General features: G+C 41.6%; 2 protein-coding genes across 2 annotated transcripts in view; both read right to left on the reverse strand.

The window, feature by feature from the left end:
• LOC306783651 (collagen alpha-3(VI) chain-like) overlaps positions 1 to 20,986 on the reverse strand; it is an 84,240-nt gene that overhangs the window by 55,601 nt on the left and 7,653 nt on the right. Inside the window, exons 3-6 of the mRNA XM_079277371.1 lie at positions 19,302 to 19,898; positions 17,823 to 18,416; positions 15,479 to 16,099; positions 14,810 to 15,385 (exon numbers count right to left, since the gene is read on the reverse strand). Of these exons, the coding sequence (XP_079133497.1) occupies positions 14,810 to 15,385; positions 15,479 to 16,099; positions 17,823 to 18,416; positions 19,302 to 19,898 (2,388 nt within the window). The remainder of the gene's footprint in view (positions 1 to 14,809; positions 15,386 to 15,478; positions 16,100 to 17,822; positions 18,417 to 19,301; positions 19,899 to 20,986) is intronic.
• On the reverse strand, positions 1,815 to 11,530 carry LOC306783037 (collagen alpha-3(VI) chain-like; the record flags this gene model as incomplete). The annotated part of the gene is made up of 8 exons (XM_079276569.1): positions 1,815 to 2,422; positions 2,654 to 3,247; positions 3,510 to 4,109; positions 4,341 to 4,934; positions 5,197 to 5,796; positions 6,028 to 6,621; positions 6,883 to 7,482; positions 11,314 to 11,530. 8 exons carry the CDS (start codon positions 11,528 to 11,530, stop codon positions 1,815 to 1,817), a joined length of 4,407 nt encoding a protein of 1,468 aa, XP_079132695.1.

Raw genomic sequence — 20,986 nt, forward strand, 5'->3', positions numbered from 1 at the left:
GAAGCACACCATAACCTCTTTTAACAAAATAACATCGAGCTAAACAGGTATTTCACTGCATTCATATCCCTCAGTGTAGATGAAACAAGTCAAGTAGCCTTTCAGGACAGTAAGAGGCTGTGCCTGTTTACATACCAAGTACAGTTGGTGATTGTGGTGTGACGTCAACAACCAAAGCCTCCAAGGAGGACTGAAGTTGCTGTTGGATGCGTTGAAGGTCAGTGAAATCAGACACAGAGAGAGCAGAATTGTCATCATGGGATATCTTCTGCAGTTCTCTTCTATCAGACCTCTTGGTTCCAATTACAAAGGTCAATACACCCAGCTGTTTGAGAGCAGAGGCTGGTGCATCAACACTGTCAGAAGACTGTCCACCACTTAGCAATATTAGGACCTGTGGAACTCCTTCCAGGCGCCTGCTTCCAGCAGAGGCTGTGAAGACATTATTCCTCAAGTACTGGAGAGCTGCTCCAGTGTTGAGGGGTCTTCCGCCTTTGTGCCTCAAACCTCTGACAATGTCAAGGATCTCGACTTCTGTCGCGTATGTGTTCAAATAGAACTGGACAGCTGGATCTCTGCTGTACTGAACCACTGAGACACGGTCTTTGTTATCATCCACACTGAGTGTCTCTACTACTCTTTGGACAAAGTCTTGCATAGCTGGGAATCCAGTTCTAGTACCATCAGATCCATCCAACAAGAATACAACGTCTCTTCCTGTTGGATGTGTCACCACTGGGAAACATAGAATATAAGACATATTTAGGTTGATGTTTCAAACATTTAGCGTACAAAAGTCAGACGATAAAAGTTAACCCCAAGGTTTTCAAATTTACTCTATAAATCCAAGCTCAACTGTTTTTTCAAAGTTGCACTGGCAGACCTGAACTTGAAGAAATTCACTTTAGTACAGTTCAAGTTGCGTACTACCATCATCTTGAAATGTAAATTCAGTCACGTTCTTACCAGTTACTGTTGGTGTCATGGATGTGGCCATCACTAGCCTTGTGCTCATTAGAGAGGTGAGCTGTTCTTGAACACTGGGGAGGTCAGTGAACTCAGACACGGATAGAGTGTAATTAGGGTCATGTGATATCTTCCGCAGCTCTCCACTGTCAGAGCTCCTTGTTCCAATGCCAATGACAATGATGCCCTGCTGTTTGAGAACAGAGGCTGGAGTATCTACATTGTCAAAAGACCTTCCACCATTTAGTAGGATCAATATCTGTGGAACACCTTGCAGGCGCCTACTCCCGGCGGAGTTTGTAAAGATGTTGTCCCTGACGTATTGGAGGGCGGCCCCGGTGTTGAGGGGTCTGCCTCCTCTGTGTCTCAGCCCTCTTACTGAATCCACAATATCTTCTTTTGTGGTGTATGTATTCAAATCGAAATGGACCTCTGCATCTCTGCTGTATTGGACTACAGAGACACGGTCTTTGCTTTCTCCAACATTGAGTTTCTCTACCACTTTCTCAACAAAATCACGCATAGCAGGGAAGCCATTCCTTGTGCCATCAGAACCATCCAGAAGGAAAACAATATCCTTCTGTGTAGGTTCAACTGAGAGAAGACAGGAAGACAAAAAATAAAAACTTTTGCAAAAGCTACATTTTGTATAGTAATCATAAAGTTAGAAACTACTTTTTGAAAAGCACAAGCCCTGCGTTCTCTAATTTCTTATCATAAAGAAGCAACCCATAACCTCTTTTAACAAAATAACATCGAGCTAAACAGGTATTTCACTGCATTCATATCCCTCAGTGTAGGTGAAACAAGTCAAGTAGCCTTTCAGGACAGTAAGAGGCTGTGCCTGTTTACATACCAAGTACAGTTGGTGATTCTGGTGTGACGTCAACAACCAAAGCCTCCAAGGAGGACTGAAGTTGCTGTTGGATGCGTTGAAGGTCAGTGAAATCAGACACAGAGAGCGCAGAATTGTCATCGTGGGATATCTTCTGCAGTTCTCTTCTATCAGACCCCTTGGTTCCAATTACAAAGGTCAATACACCCAGCTGTTTGAGAGCAGAGGCTGGTGCATCAACACTGTCAGAAGACCGTCCACCACTTAGCAATATTAGGACCTGTGGAACTCCTTCCAGGTGCCTGCTTCCAGCAGAGGCTGTGAAGACATTATTCCTCAAGTACTGGAGAGCTGCTCCAGTGTTGAGGGGTCTTCCGCCTTTGTGCCTCAAACCTCTGACAATGTCAAGGATCTCGACTTTTGTCGCGTATGTGTTCAAATAGAACTGGACAGCTGGATCTCTGCTGTACTGAACCACTGAGACACGGTCTTTGTTGTCATCCACACTGAGTGTCTCTACTACTCTTTGGACAAAGTCTTGCATAGCTGGGAATCCAGTTCTAGTACCATCAGATCCATCCAACAAGAATACAACGTCTCTTCCTGTTGGATGTGTCACCACTGGGAAACATAGAATATAAGACATATTTAGGTTGATGTTTCAAACATTTAGCGTACAAAAGTCAGACGATAAAAGTTAACCCCAAGGTTTTCAAATTTACTCTATAAATCCAAGCTCAACTGTTTTTTCAAAGTTGCACTGGCAGACCTGAACTTGAAGAAATTCACTTTAGTACAGTTCAAGTTGCGTACTACCATCATCTTGAAATGTAAATTCAGTCACGTTCTTACCAGTTACTGTTGGTGTCATGGGTGTGGCCATCACTAGCCTTGTGCTCATTAGAGAGGTGAGCTGTTCTTGAACACTGGGGAGGTCAGTGAACTCAGACACGGATAGAGTGTAATTAGGGTCATGTGATATCTTCCGCAGCTCTCCACTGTCAGAGCTCCTTGTTCCAATGCCAATGACAATGATGCCCTGCTGTTTGAGAACAGAGGCTGGAGTATCTACATTGTCAAAAGACCTTCCACCATTTAGTAGGATCAATATCTGTGGAACACCTTGCAGGCGCCTACTCCTGGTGGAGTTTGTAAAGACGTTGTCCCTGACGTATTGGAGGGCGGCCCCGGTGTTGAGGGGTCTGCCTCCTCTGTGTCTCAGCCTTCTTACTGAATCCACAATATCTTCTTTTGTGGTGTATGTATTCAAATCGAAATGGACCTCTGCATCTCTGCTGTATTGGACTACAGAGACACGGTCTTTGCTTTCTCCAACATTGAGTTTCTCTACCACTTTCTCAACAAAATCACGCATAGCAGGGAAGCCATTCCTTGTGCCATCAGAACCATCCAGAAGGAAAACAATATCCTTCTGGGTAGGTTCAACTGAGAGAAGACAGGAAGACAACAAATAAAAACTTTTGCAAAAGCTACATTTTGTATACTAATCATAAAGTTAGAAACTATTTTTTGAAAAGCACAAGCCCTGCATTCTCTAATTTCTTATAGTAAGGAAGCACACCATAACCTCTTTTAACAAAATAACATCGAGCTAAACAGGTATTTCACTGCATTCATATCCCTCAGTGTAGATGAAACAAGTCAAGTAGCCTTTCAGGACAGTAAGAGGCTGTGCCTGTTTACATACCAAGTACAGTTGGTGATTGTGGTGTGACGTCAACAACCAAAGCCTCCAAGGAGGACTGAAGTTGCTGTTGGATGCGTTGAAGGTCAGTGAAATCAGACACAGAGAGAGCAGAATTGTCATCGTGGGATATCTTCTGCAGTTCTCTTCTATCAGAGCCCTTGGTTCCAATTACAAAGGTCAATACACCCAGCTGTTTGAGAGCAGAGGCTGGTGCATCAACACTGTCAGAAGACCGTCCACCACTTAGCAATATTAGGACCTGTGGAACTCCTTCCAGGCGCCTGCTTCCAGCAGAGGCTGTGAAGACATTATTCCTCAAGTACTGGAGAGCTGCTCCAGTGTTGAGGGGTCTTCCGCCTTTGTGCCTCAAACCTCTGACAATGTCAAGGATCTCGACTTCTGTTGCGTATGTGTTCAAATAGAACTGGACAGCTGAATCTCTGCTGTACTGAACCACTGAGACACGGTCTTTGTTATCATCCACACTGAGTGTCTCTACTACTCTTTGGACAAAGTCTTGCATAGCTGGGAATCCAGTTCTAGTATCATCAGATCCATCCAACAAGAATACAACGTCTCTTCCTGTTGGATGTGTCACCACTGGGAAACATAGAATATAAGACATATTTAGGTTGATGTTTCAAACATTTAGCGTACAAAAGTCAGACGATAAACGTTAACCCCATGGTTTTCAAATTTACTCTATAAATACAAGCTCAACTGTTTTGTCAAAGTTGCACTGGCAGACCTGAACTTGACGAAATTCACTTTAGTACAGTTCAAGTTGCGTACTGCCATCATCTTGGAATGTAAATTCAGTCACGTTCTTACCAGTTACTGTTGGTGTCATGGGTGTGGCCATCACTAGCCCTGTGCTCATTAGAGAGGTGAGCTGTTCTTGAACACTGGGGAGGTCAGTGAACTCAGACACGGATAGAGTGTAATTAGGGTCATGTGATATCTTCCGCAGCTCTCCACTGTCAGAGCTCCTTGTTCCAATGCCAATGACAATGATGCCCTGCTGTTTGAGAACAGAGGCTGGAGTATCTACATTGTCAAAAGACCTTCCACCATTTAGTAGGATCAATATCTGTGGAACACCTTGCAGGCGCCTACTCCTGGTGGAGTTTGTAAAGACGTTGTCCCTGACGTATTGGAGGGCGGCCCCGGTGTTGAGGGGTCTGCCTCCTCTGTGTCTCAGCCCTCTTACTGAATCCACAATATCTTCTTTTGTGGTGTATGTATTCAAATCGAAATGGACCTCTGCATCTCTGCTGTATTGGACTACAGAGACACGGTCTTTGCTTTCTCCAACATTGAGTTTCTCTACCACTTTCTCAACAAAATCACGCATAGCAGGGAAGCCATTCCTTGTGCCATCAGAACCATCCAGAAGGAAAACAATATCCTTCTGGGTAGGTTCAACTGAGAGAAGACAGGAAGACAACAAATAAAAACTTTTGCAAAAGCTACATTTTGTATACTAATCATAAAGTTAGAAACTATTTTTTGAAAAGCACAAGCCCTGCGTTCTCTAATTTCTTATCGTAAGGAAGCACACCATAACCTCTTTTAACAAAATAACATCGAGCTAAACAGGTATTTCAGTGCATTCATATCCCTCAGTGTAGGTGAAACAAGTCAAGTAGCCTTTCAGGGCAGTAAGAGGCTGTGCCTCTTTACATACCAAGTACAGTTGGTGATTCTGGTGTGACGTCAATAACAAAAGCCTCCAAGGAGGACTGAAGTTGCTGTTGGATGCGTTGAAGGTCAGTGAAATCAGACACAGAGAGAGCAGAATTGTCATCGTGGGATATCTTCTGCAGTTCTCTTCTATCAGAGCCCTTGGTTCCAATTACAAAGGTCAATACACCCAGCTGTTTGAGAGCAGAGGCTGGTGCATCAACACTGTCAGAAGACCGTCCACCACTTAGCAATATTAGGACCTGTGGAACTCCTTCCAGGCGCCTGCTTCCAGCAGAGGCTGTGAAGACATTATTCCTCAAGTACTGGAGAGCTGCTCCAGTGTTGAGGGGTCTTCCGCCTTTGTGCCTCAAACCTCTGACAATGTCAAGGATCTCGACTTCTGTCGCGTATGTGTTCAAATAGAACTGGACAGCTGAATCTCTGCTGTACTGAACCACTGAGACACGGTCTTTGTTATCATCCACACTGAGTGTCTCTACTACTCTTTGGACAAAGTCTTGCATAGCTGGGAATCCAGTTCTAGTATCATCAGATCCATCCAACAAGAATACAACGTCTCTTCCTGTTGGATGTGTCACCACTGGGAAACATAGAATATAAGACATATTTAGGTTGATGTTTCAAACATTTAGCGTACAAAAGTCAGACGATAAACGTTAACCCCATGGTTTTCAAATTTACTCTATAAATCCAAGCTCAACTGTTTTGTCAAAGTTGCACTGGCAGACCTGAACTTGACGAAATTCACTTTAGTACAGTTCAAATTGCGTACTGCCATCATCTTGGAATGTAAATTCAGTCACGTTCTTACCAGTTACTGTTGGTGTCATGGGTGTGGCCATCACTAGCCCTGTGCTCATTAGAGACGTGAGCTGTTCTTGAACACTGGGGAGGTCAGTGAACTCAGACACGGATAGAGTGTAATTAGGGTCATGTGATATTTTCCGCAGCTCTCCACTGTCAGAGCTCCTTGTTCCAATGCCAATGACAATGATGCCCTGCTGTTTGAGAACAGAGGCTGGAGTATCTACATTGTCAAAAGACCTTCCACCATTTAGTAGGATCAATATCTGTGGAACACCTTGCAGGCGCCTACTCCCGGCGGAGTTTGTAAAGACGTTGTCCCTGACGTATTGGAGGGCGGCCCCGGTGTTGAGGGGTCTGCCTCCTCTGTGTCTCAGCCCTCTTACTGAATCCACAATATCTTCTTTTGTGGTGTATGTATTCAAATCGAAATGGACCTCTGCATCTCTGCTGTATTGGACTACAGAGACACGGTCTTTGCTTTCTCCAACATTGAGTTTCTCTACCACTTTCTCAACAAAATCACGCATAGCAGGGAAGCCATTCCTTGTGCCATCAGAACCATCCAGAAGGAAAACAATATCCTTCTGGGTAGATTCAACTGAGAGAAGACAGGAAGACAAAAAATAAAAACCTTTGCAAAACTACATTTTGTATACTAATCATAAAGTTAGAAACTATTTTTTGAAAAGCACAAGCCCTGCGTTCTCTAATTTATTATCATAAGGAAGCACACCATAACCTCTTTTTACAAAATAACATCGAGCTAAACAGGTATTTCACTGCATTCATATCCCTCAGTGTAGGTGAAACAAGTCAAGTAGCCTTTCAGGACAGTAAGAGGCTGTGCCTGTTTACATACCAAGTACAGTTGGTGATTCTGGTGTGACGTCAACAACCAAAGCCTCCAAGGAGGACTGAAGTTGCTGTTGGATGCGTTGAAGGTCAGTGAAATCAGACACAGAGAGAGCAGAATTGTCATCATGGGATATCTTCTGCAGTTCTCTTCTATCAGACCCCTTGGTTCCAATTACAAAGGTCAATACACCCAGCTGTTTGAGAGCAGAGGCTGGTGCATCAACACTGTCAGAAGACCGTCCACCACTTAGCAATATTAGGACCTGTGGAACTCTTTCCAGGCGCCTGCTTCCAACAGAGACTGAGAAGACATTATCCCTCACGTACTGGAGAGCTGCTCCAGTGTTGAGGGGTCTTCCGCCTTTGTGCCTCAAACCTCTGACAATGTCAAGGATCTCGACTTTTGTCGCGTATGTGTTCAAATAGAACTGGACAGCTGGATCTCTGCTGTACTGAACCACTGAGACACGGTCTTTGTTGTCATCCACATTGAGTGTCTCTACTACTCTTTGGACAAAGTCTTGCATAGCTGGGAATCCAGTTCTAGTACCATCAGATCCATCCAACAAGAATACAACGTCTCTTCCTGTTGGATGTGTCACCACTGGGAAACATAGAATATAAGACATATTTAGGTTGATGTTTCAAACATTTAGCGTACAAAAGTCAGACGATAAAAGTTAACCCCAAGGTTTTCAAATTTACTCTATAAATCCAAGCTCAACTGTTTTTTCAAAGTTGCACTGGCAGACCTGAACTTGAAGAAATTCACTTTAGTACAGTTCAAGTTGCGTACTACCATCATCAAGTCATCATCATCAAGTCTTGCATAGCTGGGAATCCAGTTCTAGTACCATCAGATCCATCCAACAAGAACACAACATCCCTTCTTTTTGTCTTTCTCTTCACTGGGGAAAATATAATTTGAGACGTATTCAGATCAATGTGTCATATATCTTCCATGCAAAAGTCAGATGATGAACACTAACATCCAGTTTTGTAATATTTACTCTATTAATGCTGCCACAACTATTTTGTCAAAGCGGCACTGCCTGACCTGAACTTAGTGAAATACACTTTGATACTGTTCAATTAAGTCTTTCCGTGATAAAGAATGAAGAGTAACTGTTTCTTATTTTTTATGTTCATAATTTTATTTTAGAAATAAATAGCCTGGTCTTACTTGCAGTGCATCAAATACCTACACTCGGGCAGTGGCAGTGTCTTTATTACAGATGCACACGGCACCTTTTAGTTACTGTATGAGACGCACTAGGCTTTTAACTACTTTCAATGTCAACCCTTCGGCGTTCCTATTAGATGCTCATAGCAACTGACTTTTATTTAGTGAAAGAAGTATTTTATGCAAGGGCAGTAGGGGTGGTTAATTGGTCAAACAAACTATCTTTTAATCAGGATTTATTTACATGTCCCATGTGAAACCAAAAGTCGACTGGTTTTTACTGAAGATATGTCACGTGATGCTGCGTCCGTATCTCATGTTACGTTTCAACCATACTCATTTCAAGCCGAACCATGACATTTTTTCTAAGCCTTACTCAGTGGTTTTGTTGGCGTAACCTAACTCCAACTGTTTGACAAGGTTAACCATGTGTAACAATGCTAACGCCGAACGTGTATTCATGTTAACCACGCGCAAACCATCAACTTCAGAATACTACAGAAAAGGCTGGGCTTTTGCCATTGCGCAAAATGTGATGAGTAGAAATGTGATCACGTTGAAATGAAGTTAGAAATTATTATTTTGACCCATCAAAAGTAGCCGATTTATAGATGAATACTAACCAAAGTGGCTCTGACTGTTGACATCCAGCACCTCTAGCTTAAGCTCTGTCTATCACCAGTGTTCTTGCAGTAGGTAGGCTGTCTGCAATACAGTCCACAGCAGCCTACACCTCTTTCATTTTCTCAGCAGCTTCAACTTTATATTATTATTATTATATTATATATTATTATTAAAAATAATTTTCTGCTGTTATAGCAACTCAATTTTGCTACAGTAGCATTGCTGTTCAACTGTTAAGCTTTTGAGGAATATTTGACTGGTCTGTTGTTTTTAGACTTTTGTGTATTGTAATAGCACATAAAATACTGATTCAGGTAAGGAGAAATGTTTTCTCTGAGATATAGACATAGATATTAGAGTCACGAAAAAGTTGTATCCACACTCTTAATATCTATGAAAAAATAGCATCCAGATGTGATCACCTAATTAGTTCAGATTATTCACACATTAAACAGTTTTTTTTACAGTTTTCCATTACAAAAACAGCTGTGTATTTAATTTGGTTTGACAAAGGATAGTAGAACGAAATGCTCAATTTTCAGAAAATCGTTTGGCAGCATTGGTCTCTGTATGGATATTGATGCTTCTGGCCCTCCTGTTAGTGTGGACCAGTGCACTGAGATCATAGTAAGACTGGCAAATTGAAAACGTATTAGAAAAAGCTGTTCAAATTAAATCTGATTACTGATGTAACTGATAAGTAAGTAAGATTTTCACTCACCTACACCAGTGCTGACAGTGCCTTTGTAAGATACAATGTCTGAGAGCAGTCGTTCGCTCACAAGAGGAAAGTCAGAAATCTCCTTGATAAAATACTCTGCTTTAGGACTGTGGGCTAATTGTTTCATCTCCAGCCTCTCTGCATCATTCACTCCAACACTGAAAAGGACAATTCCAACATTTCTCAGTTTGTCCACAGGACCTAAAACATCATCTTCTGACTTTCTTCCACTCAAGTGAATGAGTATCTGTGGAACACCCTGCTGAGCTCTGCTTCCAGATGAAGCAGTGAACACATTGTTCTTCACATAATCAAGGGCAACACCTGTGTTCACGGTGGACCCTCCTTTCAGTTTTACATTGCTCAAATATCTCAAGACATCGTCTTTCAGTGAGTGCGTTTTCAAGAGAAAATCAGTCGTGGGCTCTGTGCTGTACTGAATCAATGCAACTTGCACTTTGCTTGGCCCAATTTCCATTTGCTTGACAAGCTCTATGACAAAATCCAAAATGTGTCTTTCACTTGCTCGCATGTCATCAGATCCATCAATTAGAAAAACAACATCGGCACTCTGGAGTATTATTTTCCCAATAGTGTCTGAAATTAATACAAACAAACAGTTTACAAAACCAACATCTTTGCTGTAGACAGAAACATCTGATTTACACACCTGGTATACAATCATACAACTTCTAAGTCCATGTAGAAAACATGCTACTTATTTTTTGACATCTTACCAATAACAGTTGGAAATTCCGTTGTGTCTTCAGTACCCCTCAATGTGGCCTCCACAGATGGATGTATGCTTTGCAGATTGTTAAAGTTTGTGACATGAAAATAATGTGCAGGCGTGAAAGAGATGGTTTGCATTTCCAAAGTATCAGCATTCTGTGTTCCGATAGTAAAAGTCTTTATCCCATTTTCTTTGAGGGACTGTGCTGGTCCTCTGACGTCATCCCCGGATCTCCCACCACTAAATACATACAGATATTGAGGGACTGAGTCTGCATTTCTACCTCCAACTGAAGCAGCAAAGACATTGTGTCTGACAAACTCAAGGGCTTTGCCAATGTTGAGGGATCTCCCCGACTTATGCCTTATTGTTCCAATGGAATTGAGCACATCGTTCTTGGATGAATAGGAATTCAGGTAGAAATTGACTGTGGCGACACGGTTGTATTGAACAACAGCCACTTGGTCTCTGTTCTCATCTATGTTTAAACTTTCTACCATTTGTTTAACAAAGCCTCGTATCTCTTCAAAGCCATTTCGTGAGTCATATGATCCATCAATAAGAAATACAACATCATGTTTCTCAGTATCTGCAAGAAAGACAAAGATGTAGAAAAAAGTCCATGTGATTTTTTGCAGGTAACAGGTAAGCAACTAGAGTGACATTCCCCCATGATCATAGACAATGATCTCAATATATCATCAGATTGAATTATTGCCCAGCCCTCAGACGTAACTGTCAAAACAGCATAAATGAAAGCCTACAATAGTTATTGTGAGCAAAAGGACACTAGTCTGTTACCGTCCATCATTCACCCTCAGTTAGAATTAATGCCTTGAGGTCTATGTTGTGCACATGGTGTATAACATGAATTCATTACAGTCATTAGTCTTACCATTTATTACTGCTTTGATAGAAGTGGTTATACCCTTCTTAATGACAGAAAATACATGTTGTTCAATGTCGGACAGATCACTGGATTCTGCTGCAAAGAAAGCATGACTGGCTTCCTGTGAAATAGACTGAATCTCAAGGGTATCGGCATTCTTTGTTCCCACCACATATAACATCACACCAATTCCTCTCAAGTTTTCCACGGCATGTCTGACATCATCATTTGACCGTCCGCCAGTTAAGAGAACCAAAATCTGAGGGACGCCCTGGTGGTGCCTACTTCCAGAAGAGGCATTGAAAACATTATCCTTGACGTACTGAAGGGCTGCACCAGTATTGAGGGTTCTGCCTCCTTTATGCTTCAGAATTCGCACATTGTCAGCAACCTTCTGCTGTGTTTTGTATGTGTTCAGAAAGAATTCAACAGAGGGTTGTCTGCTGTACTGCACCACTGAAACACGATCTTTGTTCTCGTCCACATTGAATTTGTCCACCATTCTCCCAACAAAGCCAAGGACTTCCTTAAAAGAAATTTGCATTTCGTCCGAGGAATCCAGTAAAAATACAATATCATGTTGAATGGATTCAGTTTGATCTGCAGAAACTGTCAGACACAAGGATAATGCTGCGTTAGTTACACATAAATGTATCCATAATGAAAAAAAAGATAGATAGATAGATAGATAGATAGATAGATAGATAGATAGATAGACAGATAGACAGATAGATAGATAGATAGATAGATAGATAGATAGATAGATAGATAGATAGATAGATAGATAGATAGATAGATAGATAGATAGATAGATAGTCTTACCTAATACATTGTGTGGTTTTAGTCTTGGCTGCTGTCGAGGCACCCTTTTTATAAATGACACAAGTTGTCGATGGATGCTCTCAATATCATCAAACCCAAGCACAGAGAAAGCATAGGAAGGATTGTGTGCAATCATTTGAAGCTCAAGTATGTCTGCATGTCTTGTTCCTATACAGAATGGAACAACTTTGTCCTGTTTTAGAGCCGCAATGGCACTTGCAACATCATCTTGAGATCTTCCCCCATTCAGCAGAATCAATATCTGAGGGACACCGTCTTGATGCCGACTCCCAGAGTTTTCAGTGAAAGCATTTTTCCTCACATAGTCAAGAGCTGCCCCAGTGTTGAGGGGACTGCCTCCTTTATGGTTCAACTGCTGGACAGCAGCTAGAACATTTTGTTTTTCTTTGTAGGTGTTCAAACTGAAATGTGTCTGTTGATCTCTGCTATACTGGACCACAGAGACACGGTCTTTGTTCTCACCAACACTGAGGCTTTCTACCACTCTTTGAACAAAATGTTTCATTGCTTGGAAGCCACTCCGTGTGTCATCAGACCCATCCAATAGAAACACTATGTCTCTTTGAGGGGACTCTAATTCAACTAGAAAATAATAGAAAAACCTTTTTTAAGAATCACAGATATAGTACATAAGCTAGGTGCAATCATTACACAATAGATGGGTGGTAAAGCCATAAGAGCTGGTAATCGGAATTTGAAATAATTACTGCGATAACCAAGGTGTTAGATGCAAGAACATTTCAGAAAACAGTCTATATTAAGAAACTTAGAAATAACTGCAAGATAAGGAGCATAGTCTTCTTTCAAAAATGAAAGATGGAGATAGCTGAAAAACATATTTCAATATTCTTCAACTCTGTATATTTGGTCAATGATGCGATTATCATTGGCTCAAGGAAGAGCTTAGGAACAGAAAGAAAGGGCATATGCTGATGCAAGGCTGTCAAGACAAGACTCTCCAGGGTACAAGAAGGAAAAGAATGTGAGCCAATGAGACAGTTTGAGAAACATGAAACTGTTCGACTGATATTCTTCAGAAGGTGTTTCATTGCAATTCAAACTATGAAAGACCAAATTTATTAAACTATAAGCGGGGAGTCAGTTTGATTCTCAAATACTAATCTGTACTTCTTACCTACAACAGTGGGAGGCTCAATTTGTATTTTAGCCTGGAGAAATGCAGCTGTCTCTGTCTGAATGGACAAAAGTTCACCAAAGACAGGAAAGTTGAAAAGAAATCTTGGGGAGACAGCAATTTTTTCAAGCTCCTCCTGTGTAGCATTTTTCATTCCAACGGCGAAAGACAGAATACCAATGTGTTTTAGGGCTAATGCCGGCCCTGAAACATTGTCATTGGATAGGCCACCAGTCAGTACAAACAGAATCTGAGGGACTCCCTCCAAGCGTCTACTCCCAGATGAAGCCGTGAAAATACGGTCTCGTACAAGCTGGAGTGCAGCTCCAGTGTTCCGAGGTCTTCCTCCTTTATGGCGCAGATTTCTTACAGCATAGATGATAGCCTTTTTGGATCTGTGAGTTTTTAGGTTGAAGTATACTGTGGCGTCATCACTATACTGTACTACGGCCACTCGAACCTTATCTTCGCCAATGTCAAGCTCTTCCGCCATTCTTCTGATGAACTCACGTATAGCTGGTAGTCCATTTCTGGAGTCATCCGAACCATCAAGCAGAAACACTATGTCCCTCTTTTTACTTGCTGTGGCAACAAGGTGATACATGAATAGACAGAAAAAGTGTTCAAGACTTTTCTACACCGATGCGTATTATCAGCATGAGCAAGTTAGAAGTGTAGAAATAAACTCGGTATGGAAAGAAAGATAAGCCTATTCTCTGAAAGGGTTATTTCAAGCAGAACTGCTAAAGAACCATATTTTTATCAGAAAGATGGATGAAAGAATTTGTTGACTCCAAAGTAACATTGATGTGGATGATTTGAAAGACGTATAAAAGAGGGATAGCTTCTTAAAAGCTTAAGGGTTACAGAACAGTTGCTTTTTTAAACAGAACACATATTGGAGCAAGGGTCATCATAAATGTATGTGCAACAGGAATGGGCCAAAACATTGTATTATCGTTAATCATTAGACTAAAAACCTTATGTTAAATATTCTTGAGTGAAAGAATTTTATAGAGACATGAAAGAATGTTATTCAGAAGACAGAAATTAATACTTTACTGCAATTTTAAGCATATATAAATGTGGAATTCTTACCTACTAAATCAGAGATTCCAGTCATGGTTTCCCCTGTTTCTTTGTTTATGTTCAGTGTAACAACAAGTTGCGATTGGATTGAGGGCAACTTGGAGAAATCAGTGACCTTGTATGTGAAACCAGGTTTGTAGGCAATCATTTCCAACTGCTTTGAATTGGCTTCTCCCACTCCAATCGCCACTGACACAATTCCATGCTCTGTAAGAGCAACGGCTGGGCTTCTCACATTATCGGTGGATGGTTTACTACTGATGAGAATTAAAATCTGGGGCACACCTTCTAGTCTTCTACTGCCCGTTGAGGAAGTGAAGACACTGTGTCTCACAAACTGGAGAGCTCTCCCGATATTATGGTGGCTCCCACCCTTGTGCCGTAAATTATCTATGGCATTTATAGTGTCATTCTTTGTCTTGTGAGCATTCAGATAAAAGTTGATCTCAGGATTATCAGCAAACTGAACCACAGACACTCTGTCTTGGCTCTTACTGACAGAGAGGCTCTCAACTATGCTCTGAACAAATCGTTTTAACTCTGGGAATCCATTTCTTGTGTTATCAGAGCCATCCAGTAGGAACACAATATCTCTTTTTGCAGCATTGCTTTGTGCTAAGACACAACAAATAAGAGTCAGTTATTCTGAGAAACAAAAACATGTTTTTTTCATATAGCAAGTTTAACAGCAATAAGAAAAGAGATGTAGCTTACCTTGTTGTAGAACTTGGGTCAGCTCTTCCTTTGGAAGTCCCACATAGTTATTGAGCTTTTGTGGTATGCTGCTAAGCTCACTGAATTCCCTCACATTAAAGGCAAAGGAAGGGTTGTGTGAAATGGCCTCAATCTGCTTTGGGTCTGCATCCTTAACACCAACACCAAATGGTACGACTCCCTGTGTTTTCAGCGCACTAGCAGAATCCTTCACGTTATCCATGGACCTGCTTCCAGACAAAACGATTAGAAACTGAGGGACATTTCGCGCAAACCGGCTACCATGCCTTTCGGAGAAGATGGTGTCCTTCATGAATGTTAGAGCATCTCCTGTGTTTAGGCTATGTCCACCAGCCAGTGTCATTCCGTTGACTGCTCTTATTACGTCATCTTTGGTTTGATAAGTGTTAAGGTAGAAAGTTGGAGTTGGCCTCTCGCTGTGTTGAACCACTGAAACTTGCACCCTGTCAGTCCCAATGTCAAGTGGTTCAATGACTTTCGTGATAAAATCCCGGATGAAGGCAAAATCTGCTCGAACACTTTCTGTGCCATCAATGAGAAAGGCAACATCCCCAACTGAGGGAAAACAACAACAATTTTAGTTTTAGGGATACCATTATTTACATCACATTTATTTCATTGATAGAAACAGAAAAATGCAAAACTCACCAGTTGCCTCTATTGTTGACAAATCTATATCGCCAACTACTGTTATCAACTTTGGCATGATTAGTTCTGCCATAGCTGGCAAATTAGAGAAGCTCGTTTCATGGTAAGCCAAATCTGGAACAAAGGCAACTGTTTTCATCAGGGCTTCATCTGCTTGTCCAGAAGTGACGGTGAAAGTCAAAACTCCAGACAGAGCCAATTTATCGGCTACCGCTTTAACTTGGTCCTGGGCTGGACCACCTGTAATCAGAACTAACACTTGCTGAACTCCCAGCCTCCTGCGTGAGCCAGTTGATACCTTGAACATGTTGACAAGGGCATAGTCCAATGCAGCTCCTGTATTCAAAACTGAGCCTCCAGTCAGCCTGAGTTGAGAGATTTTGTTCACAACATCTTGCCTGCTGCTGTAGCTGTTTAGGTAAAATTCAATTTTTTGACGATCAGCAAACTGCAGGAGACCAATCTGAACCCTTTCAGGACGTACATCCAGCTGGTTGACCACGTTGATCATGAAGTCTCGCACATAGGGCAAGTTACTGCTGCCAATGTAGTTTGAGCCATCCACAAGGAAGACAATGTCTCGGACCACTTTTTGAGTCTGCACTGTAGTTATCTCCACCACTAGGGAAAAGCACAAAAAGAAAACCAATTTTACAAATTATACTGTGTCATACCACATACATATACTTTCAGGCTCTGAAAGACTCACTTTATTAGACACAAGTTGAAAGGTCAAATGATGGAATTTGTTATCTGTATAGGCTGCGAAGTTGATTCTTTGTTTTGAGCACTTGCAGACAAGTACCCGCTACTGCAGGCTAAAAGTTGGGGAAGAGGTCATGTGACCAAAGTCGTGCTGTCCAATTCTACAGTTAACCTCATGCTCAGTTAAAATATATTGCCTCTGTCATAACTTTCAAAACTTGCAATACTGTCTCTAATGCTGCGTTCACACCGGTCGCGTTGATTTTTTGATGCACTGCAAAAAAGCGTCCAACGCACTGCACAATCACGTCCAACGCGCCGCCGGTCGTGTTCACACCAAACGCCGCAAAATCTCGTAGCGCCGGAGAGGGGGCGTGGTTTATCGTCCTGGAAGCCGTTCACCTGGCCGCCATTTCTTTCCGCTGTCAACCGTGAAAGGAATAAGGACAATTGCTGCTTTGTACGTGTTGTGGAAGTCCCTCAAACATCGGAATGTCAAACGCCGTCATGTCTGGTTCATAATATTGTTCAGAGGAGCTCCGTGGATTGTATCGAGCTGTATTCACTGTCTAGCAAGCCACCGGTCGCTGTTTACTACAGCTGTAGGAACACAAAATAAACTGATTTGGCTGTGATTCAACGGCAATAAACCAACAAAAAGGGACTCCGAAATAACTACGTAATGATACCGATTTGTAGGCTACTTGTCTTCTCAATGGAGCTCTGATGGATCGGTGCTAGGCTATGCTAACATCGTAGCAGCTCCACCAGCACTCAATAACGTCACGTAGACGTAAATACGGCAGCGTCTATTGTTTGTACCGTATGGTTTACACACACACACATGTATACACAGTTTGGTCCGGTCTCTGTTGATATGAGGTATCGTAGAGCTCTGGGTGAACACAGACGGCTACAGGATTTATTTCCTGATTCAACAACGGCAGGAAGCCAGTGATGACAGAGGGAGCAACTCAACGCTGATAGGCTATCGCGCCACAGCGTCACGCGATTATGTCGCTGAAGTTGAAAAATTTCAACTCGCGCATTGGCGATTTTGCGGCGTCCAACGCGTCCACCGCACTGCAATAACGCGTCCAACGCGCCGCGCCATCGCAAAATCACGGCGCGCCAGTCTCATCGCGTCTGTGCATAGACTTTGTATGTAATCTCGACGCGCGTCAAAAAATCAACGCGACCGGTGTGAACGCAGCATTACTCGTATTCTGTATGCAGTGTTTTGGCACCTACAAAACCAAGCTTTCAAAACGACCAGATCTAGTACTTAAACTGGACTTTCTTGATTATATTTATTGTCTCATGTTTCATGGGACACAATTATTCCAAAAGACTTCCTTTTCTGGTGGTTTGCTGATAGTGTTAGAAAGCGCTGTACAACATATCGGTCCAAACGTTTCCATGGGTTCAGTTGGGTATGTCACACAACAAAGAGCATGTAGGATTTAATGGATTCATTTTATCATGCAGCACACTTGTTCGGAAGCATCTCCATTAGTTGTTTTTCCATTTATTTATTCAAGGTTTTCCTTAATATGTCACTTTCGTTATTTCATTCATTAAATTATTATTATAAACATTATTACAATGAATTGAATGTACATAGAAGACAAAGCATTACCTGTCTCAGTGGGTACCTCGGTCACCACCACCCCAGCTAAAGTGGAGAGAGCATCAACGATTGCCTTTGGGTTGCGAGTCAGTGAGCGGAAGTCCCTCATATGGAATGCAACGCTGTCCGCAAAGGCAATCTTTCGCAGCTCCTCCTCATCAGCCGTTTTGGATCCTGCAGCTAGAGTCAATACACCCAGTCGCTGCAGAGCCATAGCAGGTGCCTCCACACTGTCACTGGACTTTTTGCTGGTCATCAACAGTAAAAGCTGGGGTACCCCCTGTTGAATACGACTTCCCTTCTCAGACCGCAGCATATGCGTCCGCACAAAGTTCAAGGCTGCTCCAATGTTGACTGTCTGGCCAGGCCTTGGTTTGATAGAGCCCAGAGCAGCAGTTAATTCCTCCCTGGATCCATAGGAGTTGAGATCCATCTCAAGTCGAGGGTAATGGCTGAACTGGGCCACACCCACTTGCACTTGGTCTGGGCCAATTGGCATGATGTCGACAAACCGCTTGATGAAGTCGCGCACAGAGTTGCTGATCACTAGACCCATTGTACTGTCAATTAGGAAGATGATGTCTCGTTGTCCCACAGCCACAACTGAAAAGTAAAAACAAAAGCATTAATATGCGAATAAAAGCTAAATTTAAGTGATGTTATGATGATACATCTGGAAGTACCAAAGGGTGCCAAAGCCCACCAATTATATTCTATGATTAGATATAAGTTTTAACTAATATTGGGACTTTTTAAAATTGGTATTGACAGCTGCATATGGACAATATATATGGTATAGATTAAGCTGAGAATATCAATGACAATGCTCAATAACATTAATGATTCATCAACAAAATGTGAAATGGAAATACATAGCCTGTAAGTGACTTTGGCTCTTTATGAACTGCCGTTTCTATTGCTGATAGCTGATTTGTACGTAGTGATCTTTCAAACAGTTTGTAAAATATAATTGAATGCCATCATTGCTAATATAGGTGGGCCACGTACTTCTGAGTATTGCTATATTTGTTGGAACTTTCTTTTTCTCAAAGTTTGACTACAATAAAAACAGTATTCAAAGTAAAGCGCATGCATTTTGCATTATTTACATGAATGGAAGAATGTTTAACTACAAAGCAATGGAAGCTCTATCAAGGGCATGTGTGATATGATATGAGCAAAACCCATTCTAAAATTCTATGCCGCTTTTCAGAACATTGACTTGGGTCTCTTTGCAACGGATTAATGGTTTTCACTTTGTGGATTTATATGTTGTATTGTATTGTATGTGTCAAAACACTTACAATAATTCATATTTCTCACTTTTTATGTATCATTACCACATCTGTTAAAAGTCCTTAATATGGCTGAGAATATAGCAATTTCAAGTTTAGCATATCTTACCTTGCACACTACATTCAATATGAGCTCTTTAGAGCTTTTGATTTCCCACAATGCCTTGCCAACTTGTACAGAGAAGTTACATACCTTCTGTGAACTCATTATGAACTATAATGGTGCGCTGGACCACCCCGTTAATGTATGGGAGCAGCTGGTCACCCATGCTCGCCACTGCTCTGAAATCAGGGGTCGACAGGACAAAACTTTTATCTGTAGCAACTGCTTCCAGATCAGCAGTGGCAGTGTCACCAATCGTAATGCCGAATGTGATAACACTGGCCCTCTTAAGGGCCCGGTCACCGGCACCAGTATCATCAGTGGATGGCCCAGCACTGACAACCACCAACATCTGGGGCACACCCTCGTCTGCCCTGCCCCCAGCTGTTTGGCTCAACAGGCTCTCGGCCACTTCCTCCAAGGCGAGCCCCAGGTTAGACTCGTCACCCCCTGAGTAGGCAAGGCCCTTCACCGCTTCCAGGACTGATGACTTGCTGTCATAGCTATTTAGATAGAACTTTATCTGCGGGTTGCCGTTGTACAGAGCCAAGGCCACCCGAACAGTGTCCCTGCCCACATCAAGGCGCTCAATGATTCTCAAAGCCAAATCGCGCACAAAGGGGAAGTTTGCTGCTCCAACGTTCTGTGATCCATCAATTAAGAGTACTAGGTCAGCTGATTCTTGTGCTTTAAGGAGAAAGAGAGAAAACAAAACAAAATGGAACTTGTGAAAGCGTTAACATGGTGAGATAGAAACAAAGAGTCCACTCAAAGAACTTGTGCTTGCATATCACTGCATGTGTCAAGTTACATTGAAAGTGAACAAATGAATCAAACATTACAAAACACATCATGCTGCATGTAGGCTGAACCAAGGAGATTTCATAAAAGTCATGTAATTTGTTCATTCTTTTTTCCATAAATGTAGCTTAGCACTCTTTAGTCAAGATTGTTGTAATATTTAGTGTGATTTCGCTCCTAGTAACATAACATAAGGAAACATAAGGGTGATTGTCAATATGAATGATAATAGTCAGTATTAATACTAATTATTTATATAAGATTCATGTCGTTGATTCTCCCCATATTGTATGGTCAACAATAACAGCGTATTTAGGCCAGAAAATTCTAAATTCCACGCAAACTATTGTTTTCAAACATCAGGGACGGTTTAGAAAAACAATTTGGCATCATTTAGATTTTTACAGAAAATTCTGGGAAATATAATCTTTTTTTATGTGGCTGAGTGACCTGATCTGAAACGTGAACATATTTTGTAGAAACAAATTTTAAATATTTAAAATGTAATAAACTAATTGTTTAATTGTTATAATCAATATAATTAAAAGCAACCACAAGTGGTCAGGTAATATTAGGAATTGTCAGAATAAAATTAATTTAAAACCAAGGGTACTCCATCATGAGACCACACTATTATTACAACTGCAAGTCAAAAAGAAAAACAATGCTTAACAAAAACATTAAGCTGTTTTATCTTTGTTAAAGTAGTCTCATGTGTCCCTTGTATAAGCTCTATTGGTTCAGCCATCCCATGCAGACTCTTGTTACGGACCTCAGATAAAGTGACCAGTCATGACCCTGTGGCATATCCTTGGGGCCTACAAGCGTACAGTACTTGAGAATGTTTTACATGTGATTCAATGTAAAATGAGTACAAATTTGTATATTTGTGATGTTTACAATTCATTTCAATTTGAATATTGTATGCTGGCAAAGGTAATGTTGTCTTTGGATATTTGACATTTTATGTATGT

This window comes from Melanostigma gelatinosum (genome assembly GCF_949748355.1).
Source record: "Melanostigma gelatinosum genome assembly, chromosome: 10".
Lineage (NCBI taxonomy): Eukaryota > Metazoa > Chordata > Actinopteri > Perciformes > Zoarcidae > Melanostigma > Melanostigma gelatinosum.